At 27.0% G+C, this 16703-nt stretch overlaps 1 protein-coding gene across 28 annotated transcripts in view; it reads right to left on the bottom strand.

Moving 5' to 3' along the window:
* LOC145254883 (uncharacterized) overlaps window positions 1–16703 on the bottom strand; it is a 751603-nt gene that overhangs the window by 150874 nt on the left and 584026 nt on the right. For all 28 annotated transcript variants that reach the window (XM_080113769.1, XM_080113782.1, XM_080113768.1 and 25 more), the window contains exons 3-4: window positions 16197–16222; window positions 6253–6330 (exon numbers count right to left, since the gene is read on the bottom strand). In XM_080113769.1, the coding sequence (XP_079969895.1) occupies window positions 6253–6330; window positions 16197–16222 (104 nt within the window). The remainder of the gene's footprint in view (window positions 1–6252; window positions 6331–16196; window positions 16223–16703) is intronic.

The following is a 16703-nucleotide window of genomic DNA, read 5'->3' as shown; positions in this document are numbered from 1 at the left end:
TCTTATTATTAAAAATAAGTACACACACACCTTATTATTTAAAATAAGTACACATACATCTTCTTATTACAAAAATAATTACATACACATCTTATTATTAAAAATAAGTACACACACATCTTATTATTAAAAATAAGTACACATACATTTTATTATTAAAAATAAGTACACACACATCTTATTATTAAAAATAAGTACGCACACATGTTATTATTAAAAATAAGTACTTACACATCTTATTATTAAAAATAAGTACACATACATTTTATTATTAAAAATAAGTACACACACATCTTATTATTAAAAATAAGTACGCACACATGTTATTATTAAAAATAAGTACATACACATCTTATTATTAAAAATAAGTACACATACATCTTATTATTAAAAATAAGTACACACCCATCTTATTATTAAAAATAAGTACACACACATCTTATTATTAAAAATAAGTACATACACATCTTTTTATTAAAATAAGTACACACACATCTTATTATTAAAAATAAGTACATACACATCTTATTATTAAAAATAAGTACACACACATGTTATTATTTAAAATAAGTACACACACATCTTATTATTAAAAATAATTGCATACACACACATGTTATTTAAAATAAGTACACACACATCTTATTATTAAAAATACGTACACACATCTTATTATTATAAATATAAGTACACACACATCTTATTAATAAATTAAGAACACACATCTTATTATTAAAAATAAGTACACACACATCTTATTATTAAAAATAAGTACATACACATCTTATTATTAAAAATAAGTACACACACAGCTTATTATTATTAATATAAGTACACACACATCTTATTATTATAAATATAAGTACACACACATCTTATTATTAAAATAAGTACACACACATCTTATTATTAAAAATAAGTACACACACATCTTATTATTAAAAATAAGTACATACACATCTTATTATTAAAAATAAGTACACACACATCTTATTATTACAAATTAGTACACACACATCTTATTATTAAAAATAAGTACACACACATCTTATTATTAAAAATAAGTACACACACATCTTTTTATTAAAATAAGTACACAAACATATTATTATAAAAAGAAGTACACACACATCTTATTATACAAAATAAGTACATACACATCTTCTTATAAAAAATAAGTACATACACACCTTATTATTAAAAATAGGTACACATACATTTTATTATTAAAAATAAGTACACACACATCTTATTATTAAAAATAAGTACATACACATCTTATTATTAAAAATACGTACATACACATCTTATTATTAAAAGTAAATACACACACATCTTATTATTAAAAATAAGTACATACACATCTTATTATTAAAAATAAATACACACACATCTTATTATTAAAAATAAGTACACATACATCTTATTATTAAAAATAAGTACACATACATCTTATTATTAAAAAAAAGTACATACACATCTTATTATTAAAAATAAGTACATACACATCTTATTATTTAAAATAAGTACACACACATCTTATTATTGAAAATAAGTACACATACATCCTATTATTGAAAATAACTACGTACACATCTTTTTATTAAAAATAAGTACACACACATCTTATTATTTAAAATAAGTACACATACATCTTCTTATTACAAAAATACGTACATACACATGTAATTATTAAAAATAAGTACACACACATCTTATTATTCAAAATAAGTACACATACATTTTATTATTAAAAATAAGTACACACACATCTTATTATTAAAAATAAGTACGCACACATGTTATTATTAAAAATAAGTATATACACATCTTATTATTAAAAATAAGTACACATACATCTTATTATTAAAAATAAGTACACACACATCTTATTATAAAAATAAGTACACACATCTTATTATTAAAAATAAGTACACACACATTTTATTATTAAAAAAAGTACACACACATCTTATAATTAAAAATAAGTATATACACATCTTATTATTAAAAATAAGTACACACACATGTTATTATTAACAATAAGTACACACACATCTTATTATTAAAAATAATTACATACACATCTTATTATTAAAAATAAGAACACACACATGTTATTCAAAATAATACACACACATGTTATTATAAAAATAAGTACATACACATCTTATTATTAAGAATAAGTACACGCACATCTTATTATTATAAATATAAGTACACACACATCTTATTATTATAAATATAAGTACACACACATCTTATTATTAAAATAAGTACACACACATCTTATTATTAAAAATAAGTACACACACATCTTATTATTAAAAATAAGTACATACACATCTTATTATTAAAAATAAGTACACACACATCTTATTATTAAAAATAAGTACACACACATCTTATTATTAAAAATAAGTACATACACATCTTATTATTAAAATTAAGTACACACACGTTATTATTAAAAATAAGTACACATACATCTTATTATTAAAAATAGGTACACATAAATATTATTGTTAAAAATAAGTACACACGCATCTTATTATAAAAAATAAGTATACACACATGTTATTATTAAAAATAAGTACACATACATATTATTATAAAAAAGTACACACACATCTTATAATTAAAAATAAGTACACATAAATATTTTTGTTAAAAATAAGTACACACACATCTTATTATTAAAAATAAGTACACACACATCTTATTATTAAAAATAAGTACACATACATCTTATTATTAAAAATAAGTACACATACATCTTATTATTAAAAATAAGTACACACACATGTTATTATTAAAAATAAGTACACATACATCTTATTATTAAAAATAAGTACACATACATCTTATTATTAAAAATAAGTACATACACATCTTATTATAAAAATAAGTACACACACATCTTATTATTGAAAATAAGTACACATACATCTTATTATCCAAAATAAGTACACATACATCTTATTATTAAAAATAAGTATACACACATCCTATTATTAAAAAAAAGTACACATACATCTTATTATTAAAAATAAGTACATACACATCTTTTTATTAAAAATAAGTACACACACATCTTATTATTAAAAATAAGTACACATAAATCTTATTATTAAAAATAGGTACATACACATCTTATTATTAAAAATAAGTACACACACATCTTATAATTAAAAAAAAGTACACACACATATTATAATTAAAAATAAGTACACACACATCTTTTTATTAAAAATAAGTACACATACATCTTATTATTAAAAATACGTACATACACATCTTATTATTAAAAATAAGTACACACACATCTTATTATTGAAAATAAGTACACACATATAATTATTAAAAATAAGTACACATACATCGTATTGTTAAAAATAAGTACACACACATCTTATTATTAAAATAAGTACACACACATCTTATTATTAAAAATAAGTACACACACATCTTATTATTAAAAAAAAGTACACACATCTTATTATTAAAAATAAGTACACACACATGTTATTATTAAAAATAAGTATACATACATCTTATTATTAAAAATAAGTACACACACATCTTAATATTAAAAATATGTACACACACATCCTATTATTAAAAATAAGTACACATACATCTTATTATCCAAAAATTAGTACACACACATGTTATTATTAAAAATAAGTACACACACATCTTATTATTAAAAATAAGTACATACATATCTTATTATTAAACAGAAGTACACACACATCTTATTATTAAAAATAAGTACACACACATCTTCTTATTAAAATAAGTACACACACATATTATTATAAAAACAAGTACACACACATCTTATTATTAAAAATAGGTACATACACATCTTATTATTAAAAATAAGTACATACACATCTTATTATTAAAAATAGGTACACATACATTTTATTATTAAAAATAAGTACACATACATCTTATTGTTAAAAATAAGTACACACACATCTTATTATAAAAATAAGTACACACATATAATTATTAAAAATAAGTACACATACATCTTATTGTTAAAAATAAGTACACACACATCTTATTATTAAAATAAGTACACACACATCTTATTATTAAAAATAAGTACACACACATCTTATTATTAAAAAAAAGTACACACATCTTATTATTAAAAATAAGTACACACACATGTTATTATTAAAAATAAGTATACATACATCTTATTATTAAAAATAAGTACACACACATCTTAATATTAAAAATACGTACACACACATCCTATTATTAAAAATAAGTACACATACATCTTATTATCCAAAAATTAGTACACACACATGTTATTATTAAAAATAAGTACACACACATGTGATCATTAAAAATAAGTACACATACATCTTATTGTTAAAAATAAGTACACATACATCCTCTTTTTAAAAATAAGTACACACACATCTTATTATTAATATAAGTACACACGCATCTTATTATTAAAAATAAGTACACACACATCTTATTATTAAAAATAAGTACACACACATAATGTAATTAAAAATAAGTACACACACATGTTATTATTAAAAATAAGTACACATACATCTTATTATTAAAAATAAGTACACATACATCTTATTCTTAAAAATAAGTACACACACATCTTATTATTAAAAATAAGAACACACACATCTTGTTATTAAAAATAAGTACACACACATCTTATTATTAAAAATAAGTACACACACATCTTATTATTGAAAATAAGTACACTACATCTTATTATTAAAAATAAGTACACACATATAATTATTAAAAATAAGTACACATACATCTTATTGTTAAAAATAAGTACACACACATCTTATTATTAAAATAAGTACACACACATCTTATTATTAAAAATAAGTACACACACATCTTATTATTAAAAATACGTACATACACATCTTATTATTAAAAATAAGTACACACACATCCTATTATTGAAAATAAGTACACACATATAATTATTAAAAATAAGTACACATACATCTTATTGTTAAAAATAAGTACACACACATCTTATTATTAAAATAAGTACACACACATCTTATTATTAAAAATAAGTACACACACATCTTATTATTAAAAAAAAGTACACACATCTTATTATTAAAAATAAGTACACACACATGTTATTATTAAAAATAAGTATACATACATCTTATTATTAAAAATAAGTACACACACATCTTAATATTAAAAATACGTACACACACATCCTATTATTAAAAATAAGTACACATACATCTTATTATCCAAAAATTTGTACACACACATGTTATTATTAAAAATAAGTACACACACATGTGATCATTAAAAATAAGTACACATACATCTTATTGTTAAAAATAAGTACACATACATCCTCTTTTTAAAAATAAGTACACACACATCTTATTATTAATATAAGTACACACGCATCTTATTATTAAAAATAAGTACACACACATCTTATTATTAAAAATAAGTACACACACATAATGTAATTAAAAATAAGTACACACACATCTTATTATTAAAAATAAGTACACATACATCTTATTATTTAAAATAAGTACACACACATATTATTATTAAAAATAAGTACACACACATATTATTATTAAAAATAAGTACACACACATCTTATTATTAAAATAAGTACACACACATCTTATTATTAAAAATAAGTACACACATATTATTATTAAAAATAAGTACACACACATCTTATTATTAAAAATAAGTACATACACATTTTATTATTAAAAATAAGTACATACACATCTTCTTATTAAAATAAGTACACACAAATCTTATTATTAAACTAAGTACACACACATATTATTTTACAAAATAAGTACACGCACATCTTGCGTGAGTTTACATCCCTCATACATCATTACATATCTGAACTTGTTCAATTTTTATCATCCTTAGATGCAGTTTTAATATTTTCAATATAATTTTCCGCCTTTCTAGTAAGCAACTTTTGAGTTTACTTTATTTGGTAATTCAATGAAACAAGTGTAGAATAAAACAGAATTGAAACAGGAAACAGTAAAAAAAAACACAAAGTAAACCAATGTCTATATTAATAATATGGGCATAAGAAATTATGTTCAATTACAAAATGTCTTCATGTATACGTTTTATGTGTACAATTAAAGTAAAATGAATGTTAAATTGCTGTAGGATTTTCTCGCATGACATAAATATATCTGGTAAAAAGGGAATACTTACTCCAGAGAAAGATCAAAGCTGCTATGAGAACACATAGAAGGATTGGTGCAACTATTAAACCGACAGGTGGACCAGAAGCTGAAATGGACAAAAGCATATTGGATTAGAAACTTTTATTATAGGCAGTATTATGGCGTTGCATAACCTAATTGCAAAATGCAAATTTCCAAACAATCATATTTTCAAATGTAATATTATTATGATAGGTTATGATATAAAAACACCATAAACACAAACAAAATAATACAATAAAACAAATCAACATATTAACAGAAAACTAATGATAAACCATATAACAATATGAATAATAGTCAATTACACTAAAAAGTAAAATTTATGAAAAAAAATGAAAGTTGCCGGGGGGGGGGGGCTGATAAATCCTTTATATAAGAGGGGTTTAATCCGTTGAAAAAAAACTGAAAACGTTATTATTTCAGCGCGGGTCGTTAAATGCAAAAATACTTTTTGTTTTAAGTAATTACACGTGAATTCAAGTAAACAAACGGATGAATTGAAAAATCCTTTAAATAGGAGGGGTGCAATCCGTTTAAAAAAATGAAAAGAATGGAAAAATAAAAATACATAAAGTATAAAAGTGCATATTGTATTATCATTATTTGTAAATTATTTTTAATTAATAAATCGGTGCTAATGCAGAGAGTGATCCGCGCTATTTTTTAAATCGTATTTCCACGTTCAATTAAAGTTTTATGGTACGTTTTTTTTATTCAATTGTAAGGTTAAAGTACAGAATAGGTCAAAAAACCTTCCCCATGTTAAGAATGGCTTTTTAAATAATAACGTTATTATTGCAGCACGGATCACTCTCTGTATGAGTACCAATAAATCTTGCCTATACCATCTGTATGTATCAAGTGTTTGCACGAAATCAGAGATCCTAATCCTGACTCTTAAACTGAAACCGGAGAAGAAATTTGTTTTAATCACGCACAAATATATACTGGGAAAAGAAAATATATTTAATATCACGTAACTTGATCATTTTTTTTTATTTATTTATTTAAAACAATTGTCTTATCGTTATTTGTTGTCAATAAATAAATTTTTCCTATATCGTCTGTATCAAGTGTTTGAACAAAAGCGGAGATTCTAAACCGGACTTTTAAACTGAAAACGAAAGGATTGTCTAAATATCCAACAAGCAAGCAAGCAAGACGATTTGAGTTTTATAATTATATATATATATATATATATATATATATATATATATATATATATATCTTTTATAGATACATAGATAGATAGATAGATAGGTTACATATTTTCTACTCATAGGCCAAATCTTATATCGTGTATTTATATATTTTCTTTGGTATTTATTCCAACATTTCAATATCTCTTATTATAAATTTTCCTAATGTCTGTTTGTGTGTGTGTGTGACGCGGTTTATCTCAGCCTACAGGTAATCCACTCAGGCAAGTAAGGTGCTGAAATGAAGCTTATGACCCAGCAGATATTTTCGTGATATTTATATCCATTTTTGGTGTATGGAAATGCAAAAACTGCAAAAAATGCAATAAAAATAACGATTTACTAAACGACGTTTTATTTACTGGATATTTTTCCAGTATTCACCGGAAGTTATTATCTCCCTTAGTAAGTTCGATTTACAGTCCGTCTGTGTGTGTGTGACGCGGTTTATCTCAGCCTAACGGCTACCCACCCAGGCAAGTAGGAATCAAAATGAAGCTTATGACCCAGCAGATGTTTTCATGATATTTATATTCATTTTTGGTGTATGGAAATGCAACAAAAATGCAATAATGCAAAAAAAATAACGATTTAGTAAATAATGTTTCCTTTACTGGATATTTTTTCCGGTACAAGGACTCAAGTTTGCCCATCTGGAAACTAACCAGAAATTAGTGGTAGTATTATATATATTTATGGAGAGGAAGTTACGGTAAAATATTTTCCTTTTAGCCGAACAACATATCTGCCGTTCCTGTGTCAGTGAATGTAAAAGTCTGACGTTTTAAAAGGCCATATTCGATCTACTCTATTGCGAAGAACACCCCATCTGTGAATCTACTTCCTTACAGACTAAAACCTGATTGTCTTCAAATCGAGTGTCAACGAAAATGGGTTATAAAACATTCATATAAGGAATCATAATTTTAAAAATTCCATTAACAAAATAACTCATCATTTTATAATAGTAATTATTTTCAAATACCCAATGGGTCCTCTGCTCGATCTTGTAAATAATCCAGCTATCTTCCTTTTAATGTTCTTTTATGTAGAACAGGTACAAATGACGAGTGAAAGAGTGTGGTCAAGCATGTATAAGAATGACCACTACATCCACCTTTCAAAACCCGTCAATTTTGATATTTCTTTGTAAAACTCTCAACATTATAAGGTTAGGCTGAAAAATAAGTTGAGTAATCACTAGATAAGTACGTGGCGCTCTCTTCTACAACTGTTGAGTAGCTAATGAAAAGGCAGTTTTCTGGTTACTCTTGACTATCGCCGTACATTTTACGTTTTACTTATACTCATTATTTCGTTCACAATTGAGCAAAAGTTGTGATTATTATACTACTGGTAACCACCTGATAATACAGTATTCATCCTAGTACCAAATATGCACGCTTTTTCAAATGTATGAACTTTTCTTAAATACCAAACTGTATGATCAATAGTTGTTAAACTAGTTCAATTTTGTTTGGTTCTAGGAAGCCATGATTTGACCCTAAGTGATAAAATCGAATAAAACATTGTTGAATTTCCGTTCAAAATCAATCAACAGTTGGACTCCTTGATTATTTACATGATGTAATTACTGGTGACTACTAGAAGAGTTTGCATTACATCGGAGGGGGCGATGTAAAACGGCGTCAAAATAAAAAAAAATCAATTGTTTACGTACATCTAAAATGAATTTATTTGTTTTTGCCCGACAAGATATGGGATTGGCGGGTCTTTAAATGCTTCAACTATTATTCAGGTGTTATTCTGAAATTATGATTTAAAAATATCGGTAAATATCAGAAAATTATGGTGCCTAATTGTGATAATCATTTTTAATTGACATCTATTCAGAATACTGAAAATTTAGATCTCACGCGAGTTAAAATTTTTTCATTGCACATGGATTTTTAACGACCATTTTTATGTAACAAAATGGTTACGCCTATGGATTTAAACACCATAATAAGTACTAGTATGTTATAAAATTACTTAGGTAACGTTTTGATTAGGAAAGGATTAAAATGTTGCTGTTTTTATAAGAGTTAATTAAATGAAGTGGTAATAATAAGATTCAAGACGACACCCATAAAAAATATAGTGAAAAAGTGTAAACAATTTCATAAAGTTGATTTGATTTGACTTTTCGATTTCTTGGCGCAAATAAACTGTTTAATAACACGAAAATGGAATAGTGTTTACTGGAAAACATGTTGAAGCAAGTGAAAGACTTGGTTAACTGCAAAACGAACAATAGTGATAGCAATTAATAATAAATGCAATCTCACCACAGACATCATATTATGTCGACGTTTTCATATTTTCTCTCAAAACGGATAAGAAAAACATTTACCTATATATAAACCTATATTAAAAGTGGGTTTAATTAAACAAATAAGATTCGCTCATCACTTCTTCGTTTGTTTGGACATCTTACGGCGTATAACTGCAATGCGAGTTGAGAAAGAGAAACAAAAAAGGAAAAGGGAAAATCTGTGAGATGATCAAAGAAAGATAAGAATAAATAAGTTCATAATATTCTGAAAAGAGGGTATCATTTCTTAGTTACAAATTGAGAGTCGAGAGTTACTTATCTTTAATAAACTGCATTGACATTTGGTGTAAACATTCACGCCGCCAATGTAAAGCAAGCCGCAAGCGAGCGAACGTAAGTATTAAACAGTTTTCCATTAAGTCTCACTTTCGATTCAGAACGTGACTTCTACCCCCCCACCTGACACATTTTCATGTTCGCATTAATATCACGTGACTGACAAAAAGTGACTGAAAAAGGAGGAAAAAATTGGAAACAAGAACAGATTTTGGAAAAATCCGCACATCCAGCCTGCGTTTTCGATGGAACATCTATTAAAACTTTAAGTAAAAGAGACTATCGTAAAAATATTTCTAACTTATTCGTTTAATATCGTCGTAAATACTATTTACAAATCTAAACGATGGCAGACTAGAAAATAGCTAGTTTGATTAGATTGATAAAAATTAAACTTCTACGTAACAGAACAAAAAAAAATACTATCTCAAGCTTAAGCGTAGCAGATGAAAGCATTCTATTTGAAACGTAAGCATGATAGACTAACGAAAATGCTATTATAGATGTAATCAGCATAAAGCAATAAAATGCTATTTCAAACTATTCGTTAAAAATTAAAGAAAAATGCTATTTTCAAAGTTAAGGGTATAAACTAAAAGTTTATTTCAAGTTTTATTGTTGTAGAATAAGAAAAAAATAATTTTAAGTGTAGGCGTGGCACACAAACAAAAACATTAGCATGATAGATCGACTAAAATATACTTCAAACTTATCAGGTAAAGATCGCCTATAATGTTGTGTGGCAGACAAAAGGCACTTTCATTTCAACTTTATGCGTTGTATATATATATATATATATATATATATATATATATATATATATATATATATATATATATATATATATGAATAGTATTTTGACCCAGCTTAGAACATGATAACAATAAGCCTTTGCGGTCAGATTGCGACAAAATTTTGTCATGTCGTGATGAGTGTATTTCTTTCTTCTTCTCCTTCTTCTTCTTCTTCTTCTTCTGATTATTGTTATTATTATTATTATTATTATTATTATTATTATTATTATTATTATTATCATTATTATTATTATTATTATTATTATAATTAATTATTATAATTATTATTTTCTTGTTTACACTTTCTTCCTTACTTTCTATTTATTCTCTTTATCTTCTACTTCTTTGTACTTTCTCATTTTCTATCTCTTCTGCACATACTATTTATTCTTTTATTTTTTCTTCTTTGACGAATTTTGTTTTTTTCACAAATCCGTTTTATCTTGAGAAAATGTTATTTTAAACTTAAGCGTCGCAAACTAAATAAATAATTTCTATTCTTTAATACGAATTACAATTGCAGTCAATTTCACTGTCAACTACTTAGAAATCGATAGACTACACGTGTGTTTAGAAATTGTGTGACCCTTTCAGAATTGTTATACTAGGCACGTCGGGTATTTTTATATCGAAATCAGAGAAGAAACATGCAATGCATCACCGTCATTTGGACCAGTTATTTTAGTTACTTAATCCCCAGATAGTTAGACACAAGATCAAGTGTGAGTTTGGTGAAACTATTTTTGTAGAACGAACTAGGTTCGAACTTGACACACACAGATTTTTGTCCCTATCGTTTACAACTTAGCTAGGGGTTTCGACCCAGTGATGTGCGTTGGATGCTTCGCACGATCTGACGGTTTTGTTTCCGAATATGAAATAAAATAAGATTTTATGTTCATTTTTAATTGGTCACCTTCGGAAAGCACCAATAAATGTAATGCATATGATTTAAGATGATGTAAATCGAAGTTAACCCTTTGACATTATGAACTTCAATTTGCTAATAACAGTTTGACGTTATCGTTTATTAGATTAATGTATATTATAAATTCGTTTATTCAGATTTCTAATTAAGCGGTGCAAGATTGACAGACGATAATATCTATTAATCTTTTCTATTTTCATCCTATTTCTCTATCTATACATGTATTCACCTCTAAAGCAAAGTTCATAATTATCTAATCATTTATAACTGAGCACAGCGAGTAATTTAAATGCACATGTATCCATTGTTTATTTAAAAAGATTGAACTACCAGATTCATTTTATTTAAAGACAAAGGGCAATTACCACGTGCAGACATCGGAATAGATTGAAAGTAGCTTAAACGCTTTTATGTTCGTTTCAGGAAACGTGTCCAGGTCTTTTATTTGCTATGGCAAAGTATTTACTTTTATTATCATCATTTCTGATAGCGTTTTTATTATTGGTGTTCTTGTTGGCGGCAGTGCTAGTATTATTAGCACTAATCATAGTATTGTTCTCTTCTGGTTATTACTGTATTAACAATAATTGATATTTCTTCCGTCTTTTATTCGTCTTATTAAACTTTTTACTCATCGCTAAGTAATATTATTATTATTAATTATTATTATTATTATTATTATTATTATTATTATTAATTTTTGTACTAACTGAAGAATAAAATGAATTAGTGATCACACAATAAATTAGTAATCACACAGTAAAATAAATTAGTGATCACACAATAAATTAGTAATCACACAAGATAAAATTCGTAAAAACTTCGTAATAATTTAGTAAAACAGTAAAAATACAAAAAAATAAGTGAAATATCTTTATTAGTCAAATATCTTACGGATTTGTCACCCACACGGATTTGACATGTGGCGAGAGTAATTCCGTATGACAAAAAATATTGCGTAAATATGTCCTCCCAATATTCTAAAACCGTATATTACGACTATAAAATTACATTTACTAAAAACAACAAACGCAAAATAAAAATGGCACCAGCACCTCATTACTGGAAGCTCAAAGAAAGCGATTACTCCTCAATAATTCAGTGAAAATAATACAAAAGGCCATTACATGTAGAAATTAAGACAACTATCTCTAAATATATTATCTCTAAATATATATTATCTCTAAATAAAGAATTCGACATTTTTAACGTTAAAACCCTCGAAAACTTATGAAGTAAAACGGCTGAAATAAGATATATAGAGCTATCTTAGATGTTCCAAGAAAATACCCGGAAAATGCATATGCACTGAAAATTGCTAAGTAATGGGTAACATTTAATCTTCGTTTTTGTAATCAATATTCGTGTGGTTTTCGTTATATTTGACTAGAGTCGTTAATTATCCGTTTGTGTTGAGTTTGCTTAGAAAACAAATAACCTTGACGACGCAGAGTCTTCATCACGCTTTTCCAGCGGGAAACCATTTCTGGAACTTCCGGTGCGTTTCTAGATTGCATTAGAATCGCGTCTGGCGTCCAGTGCGAGAAAACAATGTGAAATTAATTTGAAACCGAAAAACAAGGAAAGAAATAAAATTATAGAGCAGGTTCAATTTTTTTATGCGTCCAATCAACAAAATGTGATTGTCAAATGCAATTTCATACTTAAACACAGGCGGCCAAAAGGTCATTAAAAGTTAAGCAAATTGATTACCATTTTAAGTTTTAATATGACAGCTTAAATGACGGGTAGATGTTCTATGTGAAAAAGAAAATCTAGATTCAACCTGCGTGTTTAGAGAAAAAATGTTATTTAAAACATTCATGTAAGACCAACGACAATACTTTTTTAAACTGAAGCGTGCCAGACCGACGAAAGAACATAGTCTTATATAGAAATGTGGCTCAATAATAAGGCCATTTGGAGGAAGATCTCTCCAGATTTGAGGGCCTTATACCCGAACTTGCTTTGTCTTTTTGAGGAAACAAGTAAAATCGATGTTATAGAAAAGAGTTGTTTTAAGTAGATTTGACAGCTTGTTTATAAAATCGGTTGTCCGAAGTTACTGCTTTAATGTCGATAGCAGTGAATTCATTGAACCTATAATTTGAGATATGCTGAACTGAAAATACTGCCAGTGGCGGTAGTCTTTGTTTCTTTCCCTTTCTTGTTGATGGATAGTTATGTCTTCTTCTTTCTTTCACTCTCTATCTCTTTTTCATCGTGTCCTCATCACAAAATAACTCATCATTTAGTAATATTAGTTATTTTCAAATACCTAATATGTTCTTCTTTCGATCTTGAAAATAATGCAGCTATCTTCTTTTTATTGTTCTTTTATGTAAAACAGGTACCAGTGACCAGAGACAGAGCTGATTTGTTCAAACTTGAACTCCATTTTAATCGGTCGCAAACAGTTTACAAGTGCGACCCTCTTGTTTTCAAAATATTAATCTCTCAAGTTCTTTAAATACTTTTTCAAATATTAAAATAAAATAATTCTTCTTTTATAAAAGAAAAAACGTGTTGTTTGTTTATTTTATACAGTGTCTTCCAATTCCAGAAACAAAGATCCCTCAAAAATACTTAATGACATCAAAAACTCGACAAAAGATCCCTTAAGTAGACGTAGCAAACGTAGGTGACCTAAAGAAGATGTGCTATGTTTTATCGTTTGTTCTCCCGGAAAGCTGATTGCCGTCATCATGATGTAATAGCCGTTCCAGAAACAACCAAACGAGACGGGCACCTCAATTCTAGCAAACGGTAAGATTACAGAAATACAACAACGTATCTAAAAAAATTATTGTAAACGAACTGCTTCGTGACACACTGACTTATCAAGAGAAACACCGTTCATTTAATATGTTTAGACGCATTTACATAGTTTAAGTTAGATTTTAAACACGTTGTGTTTTTGTCAGCGTTTCTTTTATTTTTTATAGGAGGTACGTGTTGGGATTGGATAAACAAACCAATGTGTATGTGACTAGTGGGATTTGCAAGAAATGAGGAACACGAAACGTTTTAGTTTCCGGGAAAAAATCAATGAAAGAATAAGGAATTTGTAAAATTGACGATTTTCAATATTCGAGAAAAAATTCAATCAGTTTTTGTCAATCAGTTTTGCGGCATATCGACTCTTTCGGAATTTCTCATAGCTTATCGAAAAACTAATAATTTAAAACAACTTCCTAAGCACACTCTACTATTTTGACTAACACATTTGTGGAGAAATTTTATGTGAAAACGATGAAACAGTTCAAGGTGGGAAAATAATTGATATCTCTTTATATGCCTTCATAAAACTATGAAATAATTGCACATAAAGTTAGTGGTGAAATATGAAGAAATGCGAAGAGAAATTTCAAAAGATACTAGAAAAAATGTGTTCAAATTGAAAGAAAAAAGAGAAAAAAAAATTATGCAAAAACTATATTGATTGTTAATAATTGGTACTTTGCAAGGAAATTAGAAAATAAGATCCATTTCTTACCTGAATGGACAAAGAACGAAAAGAGGAAATTTAGTAGAAGGTAAAAAAAGAACAAAGACGATTCGAAAGAAAAGATCATTCGTTAACAACAACCCCTACCCACCTTAAAACCCAAACATTTCTCAATGGTATGGGCATCGTGATAATGCCAGAGATACGCTGCTAACAGGAGGAGTTAGCATTTTGATCCGTTGTCCTTGCCCTTGTATATGGCTTTCAAATACATGCGCGACATGGAAGCTCAAATGAACGGAGGGCAACTGATAATATTGCTTCTGTTCCATTTCTTTCATTGTTCTGCACCAAACTTTCGATAATCGAAAAACTTCCATTACAGATGGAAGTCCGATTTTGAGGAAAGTTTACACTTTTATAGAACCTAACGTTACAATTGCATATAAGAAGTTTTATCACCGCACAAGTAAAAAGGCTTAGCCTATGAAATCAACTGTGGATTCTTTTAAAAGGCAGTGGCGTGTTCGAAATGAATGTTTCTGTGTAGAGTAACATTAAACTTAGATACTTGACTTTTGCACTTTGAACTTTAAGTGAAGTCATAATTTACAACTAACTTCATAAAATCGACAGTAGAATTTCTGAAGCTTCCTCCTAGTGCATTGCGGAAGGATCCCAACTAGAGTAATCAATCGATTTGATTAAAAAGTGAGGAATTTCGCCGATTTCGATTTCAATAAAAGTATTAGGTAATAAAAAAACACAACATGGGAAAAAATAAAACAAGGAGAGAGCAAGACAAAAGACAGTGTAAGAGCGAAATATCTAAATTTTGAGATACGGTTAGATAAAAAGCGTGGCAAATAGCATACACGGTTTCGTAGATTTTACATGTAATAAACACTTACAAAATCATACATGAAAAAGGGATATAAATATGTAATTACCGTTTGAGTCGTCCTTTGGCGTAGTCCTGAAAAGAGATAAGAAAACAAAATATTAGAATAGAAATAAATTAAGTTTTTCATATAAAAATCAACTATGCAACACGTTCTTCTAATGGAATTTAAAAAATAACAATGACTAAAATAGGGAAGAGAAGTCAAAAGCTTTCAGATACATTGGTAACTTAGATTTTCAATAATAATAAAAGAAAACAAAAAACTTACTTAAATAGTATCCCCAACAAATATCCCCAAAGCAGCTGGAAAGATAAAACAAGAGTACAAATCTTTGAACTTGGGTATCTCTCTGTTTATCTTTGTCTTTTCTATATACTTAGCAATCTTTTCTATATACTTAGCAATCTTTTCTATATACTTAGCAATCTTTTCTATATACTTAGCAATCTTTTCTATATACTTAGCAATCTTTTCTATATACTTAGCAATCTTTTCTATATACTTAGCAATCTTTTCTATATACTTAGCAATCTTTTCTATATACTTAGCAAT

The sequence above is a fragment of the Euprymna scolopes genome, chromosome 30 (assembly GCF_053919585.1).
Source record: "Euprymna scolopes isolate OS-2025 chromosome 30, ASM5391958v1, whole genome shotgun sequence".
Lineage (NCBI taxonomy): Eukaryota > Metazoa > Mollusca > Cephalopoda > Sepiida > Sepiolidae > Euprymna > Euprymna scolopes.
The sequence above is the reverse complement of the archived record's forward strand: the minus strand, read 5'-3'. Positions and strand labels throughout refer to the sequence as shown.